Genomic DNA, 19,902 nt, shown 5'->3' with positions numbered 1-19,902 from the left:
TATCATGGGGAATAATGAAATGGCAGAGACATTAATGTCTGCGGCACAGTGGCGCAGTGGTTAGCACCGCAGCCTCACAGCTCCAGCGACCCGGGTTCAATTCTGGGTACTGCCTGTGTTTACAAGTTCTCCCTGTGTCTGTGTGGGTTTGCTCCGGTTTCCTCCCACATGCCAAAAGACTTGCAGGTTGGTAGGTAAATTGGCCATTATAAATTGCCCCTAGTATAGGTAGGTGGGAGGGAAATATAGGGACAGGTGGGGATGTGGTAGGAATATGGGATTAGTGTGGGATTAGTATAAATAGGTGGTTGATGGTCGGCACAGACTCGGTGGGCCGAAGGGCCTGTTTCAGTGCTGTATCTCTAAATTAAACAAATATTTTTTTATCTGTCTTTGCAGAAGAAGACACAAAAAATACCAGAAATAGTGGGGAACTGAGGGTCTAATGAGAGTGAGGAACTTAAAATAATTAATAATAGTGAAGAAAAGATACTGGGAAAATTAATGGGACTGAAAGCTGTCAAATCCCCAGGACCTAATGGCTTACATCTTAGTGTTTTAAAAGAGATGGCTGCAGAGATATTTGATCTACTAAAATTCCCTAGGTTCTGGAACAGTCCCAGTGAATAGAAAGGTCGCAAACAACAGTGATATTCAAGAAAAGCAGAAGAGAGAAAACAGGGAACTACAGGCAGGCCAATTAGCTTGGCATCGGTCGTCAGGAAAATGCTGGAATCCATTATTAAAGAAGTGGTAACAGGGCACTTAGAAAATCTTGTGATTAGGCTGATTCAACATGGTTTTACGAAAGGGAAATCATGTTTGATTAATCTATTCGAGCTATTTGAGGATGTAACTAGCAGGGTAGATAAAGGGGAGCCAGTGGATGTACTCCATTTGAATTTTCAAAAGATAAGGTGCCGCATGAAAGGTTGTTATGCGAGAGCTCATGGGATTGGGGTAAAATATTAGCATGGATTGAGGTTGGTAAAGGACAGAAAACAGAGAGTAGGAACAAGTGTGTCATCTTCAGGTTGGCAGGCTATAACTAGTGGGGTGCCACAAGGATCAGTGCTTGGGGCCTCAGTATTTACGATCTATATTAATGAGGGGGCCAAGTGTATTGCATCTTAGTTGGCTCTCAATACAAAGCTAGATGGGAATTTAAGTTGTGATGACACAGAGAGTCTGTAAAGGGATACAGGCAGGTTAAGCGAGTAGGGAGCAACGTGTCAGATAGAGTATAATGTGGGGAAATATGTGGATATGCACTTTGGTAGGAAGAATAGAAAAACAGAATAGTTTTTAAATGGCGAGAGATTATTAAATGTTGGTGTTCAGAGGAATGAGTGTTCCTGTACACAAAACACAGAAAGTTCACATGCAGATACAGCAAGCAATGAGGAAAGTAAATGCTAAGTTGGCCTTTATTGCAATGGGTTGGAATACAAGAATCAGGAATTCTTATTGCAATTGTGCAGGGTTTTGGGTGCGACCACACCTGAATTACTGTGGACAGTTTTGGTCTCCATGCCTTGGTGGGGAAGCGGAGGGAACAAGGGGGGGGGGGGGGTGGGGTGGGTGTATGCGTGGAGGGTGCCTGAGAGGGGGGGGGGTGGGTGTATGCGTGGAGGGTGCCTGAGAGGGGGTGCAACAAAGGATCACTAGGTTGGTTCCTGTGATGAGAGGGCTGTTCAATGAGGAGCGATTGAATACAATAGGCTTATGCCACCTGGAATTTAGAATGAGAGGTGATCTCATTGAAACATATAAAATTCTTCAGGTGTTTGACAGGGTCGATGCTGGGAGGATGTTTCCCCTGACTGGAGTGTCTAGAATGCAAGGTCACAGTCTCAGAATAAGGGGCGTACCATTGAGGACTGAAATGGTACATTCAAAGAGCTGTGAATCTTGGAAATTCTCTAGTGCAGGAAGGTGGAGTTGAGGTAGATCAGCCATAATCAGCCATAATCCTATTGAATGGCGGAGTAGGCTTGAATGGCTAAATGGCCTCTTCCTGTTTCTTATGTTCTTGGTTCTGTGACATCTCCTGCAAGAGACACCAGTGCTGTCAACTGGACTAGCAACCCAGAGACCCAGGGTATTGCTCTGGGGACATGGGTTCAAATCCCACCACGGCAGGAGGTGAAATCTGAATTCAATTAATAAATATGGAATTAAAAAGCTAGTCTAATGATGGCCATGAAACCATTGTCGATTGTTGTAAAAACCCATCTGGTTCACTATTGTTCTTTAGGGAAGGAAATCTGCTGTCCTTACCTGATCTGACCTACATGTGACTCCAGACCCCGAGCAATGTGGTTGACTCTGAGATGGCTGAGCAAGCCACTCAGTTGAATCTAACTGCTACGATTTCAATAAGGAATGAAACCGGCATCAACCGAGGCACCAGAAATGACAACGGCAAACCCAGCCCTGTCAATCCTGCAAAGTCCTCCTTCCTAACATGTAGGGGCTTGTGCCAAAGTTGGGAGAGCTGTCCCACAGACTAGTCAAGCAACAGCCTGACACAGTCATACTCACTGAACAAACTTTACAATGTCCCAGACACCTCCATCATAAAATGCTGGCCTTGTCATGAATGAATAAATTTTACAAAATGTCCTCCTGTTATTATCGTCCTAGTTTTTTTACAGCATTATAGGGTTTGTGTCATATGTAAACTTTGAAATTATACCCAAATCCAGGTTATAAATATTTATCAATTAAAGCCATGGATCTAATACCAACCCCTGAGGAACACCACTATATACTTCCCTCCAGTCTGTAGAACAACCGTTCACCACTACTCTTCATCGTCTGAAGAAAATACATCAATGGGAGCCTGTGCTTCAGAGGCGAGACAGCTACCAACTGAGCCACAGCTGACACAATTCTACACTCTATACCTTTTGCACTGAATTAATCCCTGTTTAATATTAGGGTAGTTGAAATCCCGTATTGATACTGCCCTGATTGCTGATGCTGTGCCACTTACCCTGCATGACAGTGCAAGAAGATATTACATGACCTTAGAATCACCATGCACAAACAAAGGTGGGACACCAGTATATACTCACTATCATATAGGACGGATGTGATTGCACTGGGGAGGGTGCAGAGGAGATTCACCAGGATGTTGCCTGGGCTGGAGCATTTCAGCTATGAAGAGAGACTGAAAAGGCTAGGGTTGTTTTCCTTAGAGCAGAGAAGGCTGAGGGGGGACATGATTGAGGTGTACAAAATTATGAGGGGCATTGATTGGTTAGATAGGAAGAAACTTTTTCCCTTAGCGGAGGGGTCAATAACCAGGGGGCATAGATTTAAGGTAAGGGGCAAGAGGTTTAGAGGGGATTTTAGGAAAAAAATTTTCACCCAGAGGGTGGTTGGAATCTGGAACACACTACCTGAAGGGGTGGTAGACGCAGGAACCATCACAACGTTTAATAAGTATTTAGATGAGCACTTGAAACGCCATAGCATACAAGGCTACGGGCCAAGTGCTGGAAAATGGGATTAGAATAGTTCGTTGCTTGATGGCCAGCAGACACGATGGGCTGAAGGGCCTGTTTCTGTGCTCTATAACTCTGTGACTCTAACCTGAAACATTAACTGTTTCTCTGGACACAGATGCTGCCAGACCTGCCTAGTACTTCCAGCATTTTCTGTTTTTATTTGAATTTCAGAATTTGCCATATTGTATTTTAATCTTTGACAAATCTGTGCCAATTAATTATGTCCTGAATTATTGGGCCTGATTTTAACTCTGTGCAAGTGAATGGGTTTTGAATGGGTTAAAATCGGGTTTCTAAAAGTTTCCCCACCACATACATTAGGCTAACTGGCCTCTAGTTGCTGGGTTTATCCCTGTTTATCCTGCCATTTGGCATCGCTCCCATATCCAAGAACGGTTGGAAAATTTCCACCTTTACCTCCCTTAGTAACTTTAGGATACATCTGATCCAGACCAGCTGGCTTGTACTATGAGGACTGCCAACCTTTTAAGTACCTCCTCCTTATTTATTTTTATCCAATCCAATATTGCTTCTGCCTCCTCCTTCACTACTACATTGGCAGCACTCTCTTCTCGAGTGAAGACAGGTGCTAAGTACTCATTTAGTTCCTCGGCCATACCCTCTGCCTGCACAAGATCAGCTCCTTTTTTGTCTCTCATCAGCCCCATCCTTCCTTTGACTATTTGACTGTCCTTTTACTATTTATATGTTTTGGAAAGACTGCTGATATTCCCTTTTATACTACCAATAATCAACTCTCATTCTCTCTCTTTAACCCTCTTATTCACTGTTTTAGATCTCATCTGTACTTTGTGTATTCAACTTGGTTTCCTGACTGTGAGCCTTACATTTATCATAAGTCTCCCTTTTCTATCTCATTTTAACCTCTATATCATTAGTCACCCAGAGCTTTAATTTTGGGTGCCTTCCTTTCCCCCTCATGGGAATGTGTCTACTTCTGTACCTGAGCCATCTCCTCTTTGAAATCCTCTCCTCATTATAAAGTAGTGAGGCACACAATATTCTGGCACAATTCACGACACAATGCTGGATGTGTGCTACAAGGCACCAGATGCCAGCTATCCCAATAGCTTCCACAAATCATCGTCTCACTTTGACGTTTGTTTCATTGGAAAGCTCCTCCGCAGTTTGTTATAAAATTATGTGAACAAAGCTATACTTTCATTGCATGTGACCTTCACAATCAGGAAATGGAAGCCTTTGTAGTTTGCATGAATATGGGAGTTTACATCTGGGGTTCACAATGCCACATAGCTCCCACAACCCTGAAGAATCCAGTGATTCTGAAGCATTTGATAGCCCTCTCAGTCACATGTGTAGGAGTATTGTCAATTATATAACTTGAGTTGCGCCAACAAAGGTGACTTGTCTCATAGAGAAATGTGGGAATTACTAGACGAGAAAAGACCATGGTGCCATTTTAATTCAGAATCCCACTCCTATGCTAGCCTCTTTGGTGTCCTATACTGTTCCACAAGAACAGCACCTAATCTTTCAATCAGACAACCTTTACAACCTTCCATCAGTGGCTTTAGACCATAACCACTGCTTCTATTTTCTCAGACAGCAGGTACTTGTCGTGGTTCCGCCGCGACCATTTACATCTCCTGTAAACCCATCTTTTGCTTCTTCACTTGTCCCATCCCACTTCTTTCTGCATTACACCATGGAATATAGAATATAGGAAGAACACAAGCCATTCAGTCCCTCGAGGCTGATCTGTATCTTAGTTCCATCTACCCACTTGGTTTCATAACCTTTAATACCCTTACGACAAAAATTTCATCAAGCTCAGTTTTGACATTTTCAATTGACGTCCCCCACAACCCCAGCCCCCTCCTACCGCCACCTCTGGTCTCAACAGCTTTTTGTGGAGAGAATTCCAGATTTCATCCCTGAACAGCCTAGCTCTGATCTTAATGTTATGCCCCCTTGTCCTGGACTCTCCCACCAGAGGAAATAGTTTCTCCTTTATACCCTGTCAAATTCATTAATCATCTTAAACAATTGAGCAATTTTTTCTTTTCTTGGAATACTTTTGTTTATTATTTATCAAAAATAATGCTGGATTTGGAAGTAAAGCCTGTTTAACTGGCAGTCAAAAGTCATCTAATCAGGTAACAAGGGTCTGTTGGTTTTCTGCGAGGGAAAGCAGAGCGTTGCGAGAATGCAGGCATCGGGGGACCGATAGCGGAGTTATGGGGGCAGGGCAGTTTGAGAAGGGAGGTCATGTGATGAAACCTCCAGGAAAACGTCCAACCAGAATGAGCAACCCTATGCTACTTTTACCTTCATGAACAATCAATCCTTAGTCCCTTCGATTGGTTACTTATTAAGAGAGCACCGAGGCTGCCCTTCTAATCGGGCATGGGGGAGAGGATGGAGCCTGTGCTTATTTAAATTCTTTCATGGGATGTGGGTGTCACTGGCTAGGCCAGCATTTATTGCCCATCCCTAATTGTCCTTGAGAAGGTGGTGGTGAGCTGCCTTCTTGAACTACTGCAGTTCTTTGGGTGCAGGTACAGCCACAGTGCTGTTAGGAAGGGAGTTCCAGGATTTTGACCCAGCAGCAATGAAGGAATGGCCATATAGTTCCAAGGATGGTCTGTGGCTTGGAGGGGAACTTACAGGTGCTGGTGTTCCCATGCATCTGCTGCCATTATCCTTCTAGATGGTAGAGGTCACGGGGTTGGAAGGTACTGTTGAAGGTTTCGTGATGCTGTTGGTTTTTTTCTTGGAAAATATGCGGTGTGCCTTTAAGGCTGTAAGAGATCAGTACTTCTTTAAGGTAGCAAGCCTCAGAAGTTACCAAGTGAATGTGCATCTCGATTGCCCTGGAGACAACCATACAGAGAGGGAAAACAAGCCAGCTTCAGGAGTTACCGGAAAGTGCATCTTGGTTGCCCTAGATACAACCATTCAGAGACAGAGAACCGGACATACAATGTTGCTGTTTAACTTTGAAACTAGCTGAAAAAAAACTGGCTTTGCAGAGACAGTTGAGAGACAGTTTGAGACACAGGCAGCATGTACTGAAGGAAATAGGAGAGCTCTCTCAGTCTATTTAAACCCTATTTTTTTATACGCTCAGAATGCTGAAAAGTCAAGCCAGATTAATTCTTTTTTATAAATAGCTATTTGTCAATCTACTGTGTTCATCACTGGAAAGAAGAGGAGTTTGAAGTTTCAAATGCTGAGCTGCAATACCGAATTCCTATCGTCGGATCCCATCAGACAACTGCAAAGACTTCAAGCAACCTCGGAGCACTTCTACATTGAAGATTCCTTTTCGTCAGGAAGCGTAATCTGAAAAGACTTTATTGTTATTTCATTCTTTTCCGGGCAGCTAATTAAACTCCAAACTACTGTCAGTTTGTGAATGTGGGAGTTAGGTTCTTTAAATAAGTTATAAGATCTTTAGATATTGCTTTATCTTAGTAGTGTTTAAGATTTTTTAGTTTTTCTAACAAACAATTAATTTGTTGATATCTATAAGTACCTGGTTTGGTTCACCTCATCTGGGGGTTACTAGATTATTCAACTCGCCTGTGGCTTTCTTTGATTTGGGAAAGCCTAAAGATATATGTTATGCGACCTGTGGAGTGACGGGACTGAATTGACAGGATGTTGCTCCCACCGCAGTCAGAATCATATATTTTGATTGGGGGCTTTGTCTTGAGCAGTCGTGCCATAACATATAAATTGGGAGCTTGTTCACGGTCGGATCATATTTTAGTTAGGCTCATGTCTCGGATCAGAATCAGACTAATTTGGAGGATTTGCATTTGGGATCATATTAATTACTTGTCTCTGGGATAACTGCTTGTCTTGAACGGTCGTGCTATCACAAAGACATGGTTGAGGGAGGGGCAGGACTGGCAGCTCAATATTCCAGGGTATAGAATCTTCAGGCAAGACAGGGGAGGGGGTAAAAGAGGAGGTGGCATTGCACTGTTGATCAAGGAGTCAATGACTGCAGTCAGGAGGGATGACATAGAACATAGAACATAACAGCGCAGTACAGGCCCTTCGGCCCTCGATGTTGCGCCGACCTGTGAAACCATCTGACCTACACTATTCCATTTTCATCCATATGTCTATCCAATGACCACTTAAATGCCCTTAAAGTTGGCGCGTCTACTACTGTTGCAGGCAGGGCGTTCCACGCCCCGACTACTCTCTGAGTAAAGAAACTACCTCTGACGTCTGTCCTATATCTATCACCCCTCAACTTAAAGCTATGTCCCCTCGTGTTTGCCATCACCATCCGAGGAAAAAGACTCTCACTATCCACCCTATCTAACCCTCTGATTATCTTATATGTCTCTATTAAGTCACCTCTCCTCCTCCTTCTCTCCAACGAAAACAACCTCAAGTCCCTCAGCCTTTCTTCGTAAGACCTTCCCTCCATACCAGGCAACATCCTAGTAAATCTCCTCTGCACCCTTTCCAAAGCTTCCACATCCTTCCTATAATGCGGTGACCAGAACTGCACGCAATACTCCAGGTGCGGCCGCACCAGAGTTTTGTACAGCTGCAGCATAACCTTGTGGCTCCGAAACTCGATCCCCCTACTAATAAAAGCTAACACACCATATGCCTTCTTAACAGCCCTATTAACCTGGGTGGCAACTTTCAGGGATTTATGTACCTGGACACCAAGATCTCTCTGCTCATCTACACTACCAAGAATCTTCCCATTAGCCCAGTACTCTGCATTCCTGTTACTCCTTCCAAAGTGAATCACCTCACACTTTTCCGCATTAAACTCCATTTGCCATCTCTCAGCCCAGCTCTGCAGCCTATCTATGTCCCTCTGTAACCTACAACATCCTTCGGCACTATCCACAACTCCACCGACCTATGTGTCATCCGCAAATTTACTAACCCACCCTTCTACACCCTCGTCCAGGTCATTTATAAAAATGACAAACAGCAGTGGCCCCAAAACAGATCCTTGCGGTACACCACTAGTAACTAAACTCCAGGATGAACATTTGCCATCAACCACCACCCTTTGTCTTCTTTCAGCTAGCCAATTTCTGATCCAAAGCACTAAATCACCTTCAATCCCATACTTCTGTATTTTCTGCAATAGCCTACCGTGGGGAACCTTATCAAACGCCTTACTGAAATCCATATACACCACATCCACGGCTTTACCCTCATCCACCTGTTTGGTCACCTTCTCAAAAAACTCAATAAGGTTTGTGAGGCACGACCTACCCTTCACAAAACCGTGCTGACTATCGCTAATGAACTTATTCTTTTCAAGATGATTATAAATCCTATCTCTTATAACCTTTTCCAACATAATTACCAGGGCTGTCTCTACTCCCCTTCTTGAACAAGGGGACAACATTTGCTATCCTCCAGTCTTCCGGCACTATTCCTGTCGACAATGACGACATAAAGATCAAGGACAAAGGCTCTGCAATCTCCTCCCTGGCTTCCCAGAGAATCCTAGGATAAATCCCATCTGGCCCAGGGGACTTATCTATTTTCACACTTTCCAAAATTGCTAACACCTCTTCCTTGTGAACCTCAATCCCATCTAGCCTAGTAGTCTGTATCTCAATATTCTCCTCGATAACATTTTCTTTCTCTACTGTAAATACTGCCGAAAAATATTCATTTAACACTTCCCCTATCTCCTCTGATTCCACACACAACTTCCCACTACTATCCTTGATTGGCCCTAATCTAACTCTAGTCATTCTTTTATTCCTGATATACCTATAGAAAGCCTTAGGGTTTTCCTTGATCCTATCCGCCAATGACTTCTCGTGTCCTCTCCTCGCTCTTCTAAGCTCTCCCTTTAGATCCTTCCTGGCTAGCTTGTAACTCTCAAGCGCCCTAACTGAGCCTTCACGTCTCATCCTAACATAAGCCTTCTTCTTCCTCTTGACATCTTAGAAGGTTCCTCAAATGAGGCCATTTGGGTAGAACTTAAAAACAAAAAAGGGGGCAATCACTTGGCTGGGTGTCTACTACAGGCCTCCAAGCAGTCAGGAAGAGATAGAGGAGCAGATACGTAGGCAAATCTCTGAGAGGTGTAAAAATAATAAGGTAATAATAGTAGGGGATTTCAACTTCCCCAATATCAGCTGGGATAGTCTTAGTGCAAAATGCTTAAAAGGGGTGGAATTCTTAAAATGCATACAGGAGAACTTTTTGGGCCAGTACGTAGAAAGTCCTACAAGAGAAGGGGCAGTACTGGACCTAATCCCAGGGAATGAAGCTGGACAAGTGGTAGAAGTGTCAGTGGGGGAGCATTTCGAGGATAGTGACCATAACTCTAAGATTTAAGGCAGTTATGGAAAAGGACAAAGATGATCCAGAAATAAAGGAACTGAATTGAGGGAAGGCCGATTTCAATATGATAAAACAGGATCTGGCCAAAGTGGACTGGGAGCAGCTACTTGTGGGAAAGTTTACATCAGATCAGTGGGAGTCATTCAAAGAGGAAATAGTGAGAGTTCAGAGCCAACATGTACCCATTAAGGTGAAGGGTAGGACTAACAGGCCCAGGGAACCCTGGATGTCAAGGGATATAGAGGATTGGATCAGGGAAAAAAAAGGAGGCTTACGGCAGATCCCAGGCACTGAAAACATCAGAAGCCCTAGAGGAGTATAGAAAGTGTAGGGTGGCACTTAAAAAAGTAATTAGGAGAGCGAAGAGGGGACATGAAAAAACAGTGGTGGGAAAGATAAAGGAATATCCCAAGGCGTTTTATAAGTATATTAAGGGCAAGAGGATAACCAGGGAAAGAGTAGGGTCCATTAGGGACCAACGTGGCAATCTGTGTGTGGAACCGGAGGACATAGGTGAGGTTTTAAATGATTACTTTTCATCTGTGTTCACTATGAAGAAGGACCATGTAGGTGTACAGATCAGGGAGGGGGATTGTGATATACTTGAACAAATTAGCATTGAAAGGGAGGAAATATTAGCTGTTTTAGTGGGCTTAAAAGTGGATAAATCCTCAGGCCCAGATGAGATGTATCCCAGGTTGTTATGTGAGGCAAGGAAGGAGACAGCAGGGGCTCTGACACAAATTTTCAAATCCTCTCTGGCCACAGGAGAGGTACCAGAGGACCAGAAGACAGCAAATGTGGTACCATGGGTAGGAGGGATAAACCAGGTATTTACAGGCCGATGACTATAACATTAGTGGTTGGGAAAATATTGGAAAAAATTCTGAGGGACAGGATTAATCTCCACTTGGAGAGGCAGGGACTAATCAGGGATAGTCAGCATGGCTTTGTCAGGGGGAGATCGTGTCTAACTAAACTGATTGAATTTTTTGATGTGGTGAGATGTGTAGATGAGGGTAAAGCAGTAGATGTAGTATACATGGATTTCAGTAAGGCTTTTGATAAGGTCCCGCATGGGAGATTGGTTAAGAAAGTAAGAACCCATGGGATCCAGGGCAATTTGGCAAATTGGATCCAAAATTGGCTTAGTGACAGGAGGCAGAGGGTGATGGTCGAGGGCTGTTTTTGTGATTGGAAGCCTGTGATCAATGGTGTACCACAGGGATCGGTGCTGGGACCCTTGCTGTTTGTAGTATACATTAATGATTTGGATGTGAATATAGGAGGTATGATCAGTAAGTTCGCAGATGACACGAAAATTGGTGGTGTTGTAAACAGTGAGGAGGAAATCCTTAGATTACAGGGAGATATAGATGGGCTGGTAAGATGGGCAGAGCAGTGGCAAATGGAATTTAATCCTGAGCAGTGTGAGGTAATGCACTTTGGGAAGACTAACAAGGCAAGGGAATACACAATGGATGGTAGGACCCTAGGAAGTACAGAAGGTCAGAGGGACCTTGGTGTACTTGTCCATAGATCACTGAAGGCAGCAGCACAGGTAGATAAGGTGGTTAGGAAGGCATATGGGATACTTGCCTTTATTAGCCGAGGCATAGAATATGAGAGCAGGGAGGTTATGATGGAGCTGTATAAAAAGCTGGTTAGGCCACAGCTGGAGTACTGTGTACAGTTGTGGTCGCCGCACCATAGGAAGGATGTGACTGCACTGGAGAGGGTGCAGAGGAGATTCACCAGGATGTTGCCTGGGCTGGAGCATTTCAGCGATGAAGAGAGACTGAAAAGGCTAGGGTTTTTTTCCTTGGACCAGAGAAGGCTGAGGGGGTACATAATTGAGGTGTACAAGATTATGAGGGACATTGATAGGTTAGATAGGAGAAAACTTTTTCCCTTAGCGGAGGGGTCAAGAACCAGGGGGCATAGATTTAGGGTAAGGGGCAGAAGGTTTGGGGGGGATTTGAGGAAACATTTTTCACTCAGAGGGTGGTTAGAATCTGGAACACTGCCTGAGGAGGTGGTGGAGGCAGGAACCCTCACAACATTTAAGAAGTATTTAGATGAGCACTTGAAATGCTATAGCATCCAGGGCTACGGGCCAAGTGCAGGAATATGGGATTAGAATAGTTGGGTGCAGTATGACCAGCACAGACACAATGGGCCGAAGGGCCTGATTCTGTGCTGTATAACACTATGACTCTATAAAGGAGCCTGGGTGATTTGCTGCAGTGCATCTTGTAGATGGTACACATTGCTGCCACTGTGCGTCGGCAGTGAAGGGAGTGAATGTTGAAGGTGGTGGATGGGATGCCAATCAAGTGGGCTGCTTTGTCCTGGATGGTGTAGAGCTTCTTGAGTGTTGTTGGAGCTGCAGCTGTCCAGACAAATGGAGAGTATGCCATCACACTCTTGATTTGTGTCTTGTATTGTGACAGGCATTGGGGAGACAGGAAGTGAGTTACTCGTCTCAGAATTCCCAGACTCTGACCTGCTCTTGTAGCCACAGTATTTATATGGCTACTCCAGTTCAGTTTCTGGTCAATGGTAGCCCCTAGGATGTTGATAGTGGGGGATTCAGCGATGGTAATGCCGTTGAATGTCAAGGGGAGATGGTAAGATTCTCTCTTGTTGGAGATGGTCATTGCCTGTCATTTGTGTGGCACGAATGTTACTTGCCACTTATCAGCCCAAGCCTGCATGTTGTCCAGGTCTTGCTGCATATAGACAAGGGCTGATTCAGTGTCTGATAAGTTGCGCATGGTGCTGAACATTGTGCAATCATCAGTGAACATCCCCACTTCTGACATTATGATGGAGGGAAGGTCATTGATGAAGCAGCATAAGATGGTTAGGCCTAGGACACTACCCTGAGGAACACCTGCAGTGATGTCCTGGGACTGAGATGATTGACCTCCAACAACCACAACCATCTTGCTTTGTGCTAGATACGACCAACCAGTGGAGAGTTTTCCCCCTGATTCCCATTGACCTCAGTTTTCCAAGGGCTCCTTGATGCCACACTCGGTCAAATGCTGTCTTGATGTCAAGGGCAGTCACTCTCACCTTACCTGATATGCTGCCATGCTTTAGTCCTGTGATCCAAACTCTCTCAGTGAGAGATTGGTGAGTTTACCCCTAGTGAACAAATATCTTTCATTTTGTTGGTAGGTGCTATAGAGATGGAGGATGCCAAGCCCTTGCTCAAGTTCCTAAAGCAGCCATCTTTACACTGGCCAGTGCTCGAAACAAACAATGGGCCTGAGGGGACCTGGAGGAAGGAGGAATTCAACCTGCTGGAGACATTGGCTGTTCTCCGAGGAAAATTCAGCAATAACGTCCTCATTCGTTTTTTTGTTGCAACTGATGACAAAAACTCCGACCAGCACATCTTACAGGTCAGTAAATGTGCTCTCGCCAGAGGCTCCCATTGCAATATTTACATCTTGTGTTTAGTCCAGAATCAAGGGAAAAGGCCTAGAAATTCCAGAAATTTGGTTGGGGAATTGTTGAAATCTAGCTGGGAGGGGGGGAGATACTAGGGCAAGATTTTGAGGTGCCACTTGTTTCTATGACTCTTTCCTCAGGAATGATCTTCATTGAGAAATATCGAGGGAATGGGGTACTTCTGGCCATTCCCCCTTCCATTGTGACGCCACATTTGGAGCCAGGACTGGCGGTAAGCTGGGCCACCCTATTGTTCAAATAACCTTCCATCCTAGAATTTAGAATTGGGTCGAAGCCAGGCAGGAATCAGCCATAATTGTCCTGCATTATAGAACACAGCTCCGTGACGTCAGCTGTGCCTCAGTGGCATCACTCTGGCCTCTGAGGCAGAAACTTGGGGATTCAAAACCCACTCCGGAAACTTGAGCATAAAACCAAGCAGACAATTCCTTTAAATCGATCGTTCCACTTGTAAGCAATGCAAACAAAGAATTGATAGGTTCAGTAACCACTAATTGCTATCAGAGAATAGACGACACAGGTCCTTGTCACATATATCGAGCCTTTTTGAGCAGGCCCAGGTGTAGGAGCTCTCCTTTCCCAGACTCTTGGCTGTTTGTTTTAGAATTACATACAAATTACAGCACAGAGGCTGTTTGACCCAACCAGTTCATGTTGGTGTTTATCCTCCACATGACCAGCAGTCCTAATCCCATGAAGCTGATCTCTTCCCCTATCACTTTGTTCCCCCTTTCCTTCATCCACCTACCAAACATGAGTCAAAAAATTGGTTTGCTCTGGTTTTTGGGCAGAAGGGTCCTGTCACATTCATGCAAATCAAGGTGGGACCATGCAATTTTCATGTACCCACCTCATCTGCACGATAGTAGCATTGGCTGGCGTGGCTGCACCACTGTTTGTTTATCCTTCAAGCTGCCTGCTACCTCTATGCATGACAGGGTACCCCGGCAGCATTGTTTGCCGATCACGTGGTACAGACAACCTTCTCTTCCTAAAGGCAGGCTGCACCTTTAAATGAAAGCTGCAGAAAAATATTGCTGCAATGTAAATTATTGCAAAGTGAACACCAGGGCAGACAGAGGTTTGCAGGTCAATTCCCCAAGCCTGGACCCAAGGATCTGGCAGCAGTACCACAAGAAGTCCAATGACCTCACGTGGCTGGTCAAGGTCAGTGAATTCATCTTCACAAGACATATCATCGCCACCACTCCCTAACCTCTCCCGTTGCTCAATGCACCATATCCTCATCACTCACCCAGCACCAGTCCCTAGCACTCAGGACTCACACAAGGCAGGGGAAACAATAACAGGGCTCCCTTGGATGACCAGAGATATAGAGATTATGATGAAAGTAAAAAAGAGGGTGTATGATGCAGGTCAGGTGAATTCTTCAAGTGAGAACCAGGCCAAATAAAATTAATTTGAAAGGGGAGGCGAAGAGGAAAGTACGACTGGCAAAATGAGAATATGAGAATAGAATGGCAGTTTACATAAAAGGGAACCCAAAAATCTTTGACCAGCATGTAAATAGTAAGCGAGTGGTAAGAGGAGGAGTATAACCTATTAGGGACGGAGAGGGTAATTTGTGCTTAGAGGCGCAGGGCAAGGCTAATATACTTAATGAGTACTTTGTATCAGTGTTCACTAAGGAAATGGAGGCTGACAAAATATTAGTAGAAGCAGAGAGAGTAGAGGCAATGGATAGGGTAAAAATTGAGAGGGGGAGGTACTGAAAAGGCTGGTTATGCTTCGGGTGGATAAGTCACCTGGTCTGGATGGCTTGCATCCCAGGTTGCTAAAGGAAGTGAGGATGGAGATAATGGAAGGGCTTACTATAATCTTCTAATTTTCCCTGGATACGGGGTGGAGGGGGGAGCGGTATGGTGGGGGGAAGTATTGGAGAGTAACAAATGTGACACCATTATTCAAGAAAGGGTGTAAAGACAGTTAGTTTAACATCAGTGGTGGGTAAGGTATTAGAAACAATAATCAGGGAAAATATCAACAGACACTTAGAGATTTTGGAGTTAATTAAGGATAGCCAGCATGGATTTGTAATATGGAGATCATGCTTGACTAATCTAATTGAATTTTTTGATGAAGTAATAGAGAAGTTTGATGAAGGGAATGTGGTAGATGTTGTTCATATGGATTTTAAGAAAGTGTTTGATAAGGTACCACATAAAAGGCTGGTTAACAAAATTGAGGTTCATGGAATAGGAGGGTCAGTGTCCATTTGGATACAGAAAAATTGGCTTAAGGCCAGAAAACAGTGAGTCGTAGTAAAAAGTAGTTTTTCAGACTGCAGGATGGTAGACAGTGGTGTTTCCCAAGGGTCAGTGCTGGGACCACTGCTTTTTTTGCTATATATAAATGACTTGGATCTGGGAATACAGAGTAGAATCTCAAAACTTGCTGATGACACCAAACTTGGAGGTGCAACAAATAGTGAGGATGATATAAACTACATGCAACAGGACATAGATAGGCAGCAGAATGGGAAGACAGGTGGCAGATAGAATTTATTACTGCTAAGTATGAAGTAATGAATTTTGGCAAAAGGAATAGGGAGAGGCAATATATACCACATGGCACAGTTCTAAAGAGTGTGCAGGAACAGAGGGACCTGGGGGTGCATGTGCATCAATATTTGAAGGTGGCAGGACATATTGAGAGAGTGGTTAGTAAAGCATATGGGATCTTGGGATTCATAAACAGAGGCATTCAGTACAAAAGCAAGGAAGTTATGCTGAACCTTTATAAAGTTCTGGTTAGGCTCCAACTGGAGTATTGTGTCCAGTTCTGGTCACCACATTTTAGGAAGGATGTGAGGGTCCTTGAGAGGGTGCAGAGGAGATTTATTAGAATGGTTCCAGGGATGGGGAGATTTTAATTACAAGTTTAAATTGGAAAAGCTGTGTTTCTTCTCTTTAAAGAAAAGGAGATTGAGGGGAGATTTAAAAGAAGTGTACAAAATTATGACAGGCTTAGATAACTTAGACAAGGAAAATTGTTCCCATTAACTAATGGTACATGGACTAGGGGGCACAGTTTGAAAGTTTTAAGCAAGAGATGCAGGGGGAATGTGAGGAAGAACTTTTATTACGCAGTGGATAATAATGACCTGGAACTCGCTGCCCACAAGGGTGGTGAAAGTGAAGACAATCAATGATTTTAAGAGGAAGTTGGATGGCCACTTGAGGGAAATAGACTTGCAGGGCTATGGGAATTGAGCAGGGGAGTGGGAGTGACCAGATAGCTCCGAGGAGAGCTGGCACGGACTCGATGGGCCGAATGATCTCCTGTGCCATAAATGACTCTAAGTCCAGGCTGACACTCCAGTGCAGTACTGAGGGAATACTTCATTGTCAGAGGCAATATCTCTCGGGTGGAGCTTTAAACCGAGCTCCCGTCTGCCCTCAGGGGGAGGTTAAAGATCCCATGTCACTATCCTGGCCAATATGTATCCCCCAACCAACATCAATGAAAGTCAGATACTACCTGGTCATTATCACATTGCTGTTTGTGGGATTTTGAAAATTGTCTGCTTTTCACTCAGAGGCCAGAATGCTACTAATGATACTAGGCTGACATCCAATACCCTTTAACCCTTAATTGGAACAGCACTTGAAATGTCACAAAGATTTTGTGTGTATAAAAGATCAGAGCTGCAGTGGTGTGTTTCAACAGGTCTGTTTATCACACTGGGACTGCGAGTCCAGCATTATTCATTGTGTCTCATTACTTAAAAAACAGCTGGACCAAGCATCTCTGTTTCTGCCATCTGAGGAAGACTACCTGACCAACAGTACTGAGGCACAAAGGGTGAGTCCCACTTTATCTCTGCTGTGACAGTGAAAGAATTATTTATATTTGAGTTATTTAAGGGAGAACCGTAACTGCTGCTAATTGAAGGAGAGGATGACAAAAGAGAATATGAAAACGATTGTAAAGAATTTTACAAAACGACAGGAAGGCAACGAGAAATTACAAAATTATATTATCAAGGAATATAAAAATAAACAGTAAAGTATTCTACAGACACATTAAATAGCAAAAGAAAAATCAGTTAGGGATTGGGCTGCGAAGGATAAATCAATCAACACATAATGGCAGCAAAATAGCATAAATATTGAATGGTTACCGTGCTTCAGTATTTACCAGGGAGACTAACCAAATGGGCATGACATTAGAAGAAGAGATAAAAAAACAATATAACCACATTGAAGAGAGCAAGAGTGGTTAGCACCGCAGCCTCACAGCTCCAGTGACCCGGGTTCAATTCTGGGTACTGCCTGTGTGGAGTTTGCAAGTTCTCCCTGTGTCTGCGTGGGTTTTCTCCGGGTGCTCCGGTTTCCTCCCACATGGCAAAAGACTTGCAGGTTGATAGGTAAATTGGCCATTATAAATTGTCCCTAGTAAAGGTAGGTGGTAGGGAAATATAGGGACAGGTGGGGATGTGGTAGGAATATGGAATTAGTGTCGGATTAGTATAAGTTGGTGGTTGATGGTCGGCACAGACTCGGTGGGCCGAAGGGCCTGTTTCAGTGCTGTACCTCTAAATAAATAAAGAGGAGGGGGGGGGGGTGGTGCTAATTAATTTACTAGTCAAACTTAGAGAGAGTAAAACCCATGGTCTGGATGGATTGCATCCATGCATATAAAAAGAAGTTAGAGAAGAGATAGCAGAGACACTATTACATAGATATAAAAATTCATTAGACAAGAGAATAGTGCCAGAGGACTGGTGGACAGCCAATGTGATTCCTAGAGCTAAAAAGGGAGCTAGAACAAATCCAGGGAACTATAGACCAATTAGCTTAATGTCAGTGGTAGGACAAATAATGGCATCCTTACTCAAAGATGTAATAGGAAAACATGAAGAAACTGAAAGCATATTGGTCTAGATTTTGTTATCAGTGGGTCTTCTTGTTGTGTCACTATACCCTCCCTCACCTCTGCCCCTAGCAGACTCCGGCTCGAGAAAAATTTGGGTAGCATTGTAGAAGGATTCGCAGACTCAACAAAGCCTGACGGGGACCGTTGTCAGTGACAAAGGATGGTGCTCACTACTGACTTAGAAAAAAAGCTGTCCAGAAGCTTTTAGCAGGCTCCAAAGCATAGACTTCCAACATCAGTTTGAATTCTACAGGGGATCTCTGGCATCCAACAATAGCGTAAGCAGTAGGCAAGCTGATTAGCCAATCAGATTTAAGACTTCTCACAGACAGCAAAACAGGAAGTAATAAGCAGGGAATATGAATCACATTTAATTTTTTTTAAATGCTTCAATTTTTAAATGTTTTTCTAGGAGAATGAAACTCTGCACTTTTAAAATTAGCTTTTCAGGACCTGAGAGGTTGTTCAGTAGTAATTATGACTTGGTCTGCCAGTAAGATCTCAGTTACTCCAGACTGAAGAAGGCTTAACATTTTCAAAAGCAAAATACTGTGGATGCTGGAAATCTGGAATGAAAAAGAAAACACTGGAAATACTGAGCAGTCAAGACTCAATTCTCTTGTAATTCCCCATTTTCCAAGATATTTGTTTCGTTCAGCATATTTCTTAAGCGGTTTCACAAACCCTTCCAGAGCTGCTAAGTCAAGGGTATTGACAAATGAGATAAACGTTGTCTCAGCATCATTCACTATATCTCAACGCCTTCTGACATGTGTATTTGTATTATTATTATTATTATTAACACCCTTTCAGGTACCAACTGCTTCCAATCTCTGTCTGCCTGGGAGGTTCTGCCAGGGTCACTCAGCTCCTGACCTCATTACAGCTTTTGTCCAAACATGGACAAAAGAGTTGAACTCAAGTGGTGAGGTGAGAGTGATTGCTCTTGACATCAAGGCAGCATTTGATCAACTATGGCATCAAGGAGCCCTAGCAAAGCTGGAGTCAATGGGAATCAGGGGGAAAACTCACCGCTGGTTGAAGTCCTACCTAGCAAAAAGGAAGATGGTTGTGGTTGTTGGTGGTCAATCATCTCAGTTCCAGGACATCACTGTAGGAGTTCCTCAGGGTGGTGTCCTAGGCCCAGCCATCTTCAGCTGCTTCATCAACGACCTTCCCTCCAACATAAGGTCAGAAGTGGGGATGTTCACTGATGATTGCACAATGTTCAGCACCACGCGCGACGACTCAGATACTGAAGCAGCCCGTGTCCAGATGCAGCAACACCTAGACAACATCCAGGCTTAGTCTGATAAGTGGCAAGTAACATTCATGCCACACAAGTGCCAGGCGATGACCATCTCAAGCAAGAGAGAATCTAACCATCTCTCCTTAATGTTCAATCACATTACCATTGCTGAATCCCCAACTATCAACTTCCTGGGGGTTACCATTGACCAGAAACTGAACTGGACCAGCCACATAAATACTGTGGCTACAAGAGCAAGTCAGAGGCTGGGAATTCTATGGTGAGTAACTCATCTCCTGACTCCCCAAAGCCTGTCCACCATCTACAAGGCACAAGTCAGGAGTGTGATGGAATACTCTCCACTTGCCTGGATGGGTGCAGCTCCAACAACACTCAAGACGTTCTACACCATCCAGGACA

General features: G+C 44.0%; 1 protein-coding gene across 2 annotated transcripts in view; it reads left to right on the top strand.

The window, feature by feature from the left end:
* The window catches only part of phex (phosphate regulating endopeptidase homolog, X-linked), a 183,949-nt gene that overhangs the window by 93,170 nt on the left and 70,877 nt on the right, over positions 1 to 19,902 (top strand). For both annotated transcript variants that reach the window (XM_068040120.1, XM_068040119.1), the window contains exons 5-6: positions 13,038 to 13,264; positions 17,091 to 17,159. In XM_068040120.1, the coding sequence (XP_067896221.1) occupies positions 13,038 to 13,264; positions 17,091 to 17,159 (296 nt within the window). The remainder of the gene's footprint in view (positions 1 to 13,037; positions 13,265 to 17,090; positions 17,160 to 19,902) is intronic.

Source organism: Heterodontus francisci, chromosome 10 (genome assembly GCF_036365525.1).
Source record: "Heterodontus francisci isolate sHetFra1 chromosome 10, sHetFra1.hap1, whole genome shotgun sequence".
NCBI lineage: Eukaryota > Metazoa > Chordata > Chondrichthyes > Heterodontiformes > Heterodontidae > Heterodontus > Heterodontus francisci.
Note: the sequence above shows the minus strand (reverse complement) of the source record. Positions and strands in the feature narration are given on the sequence as shown.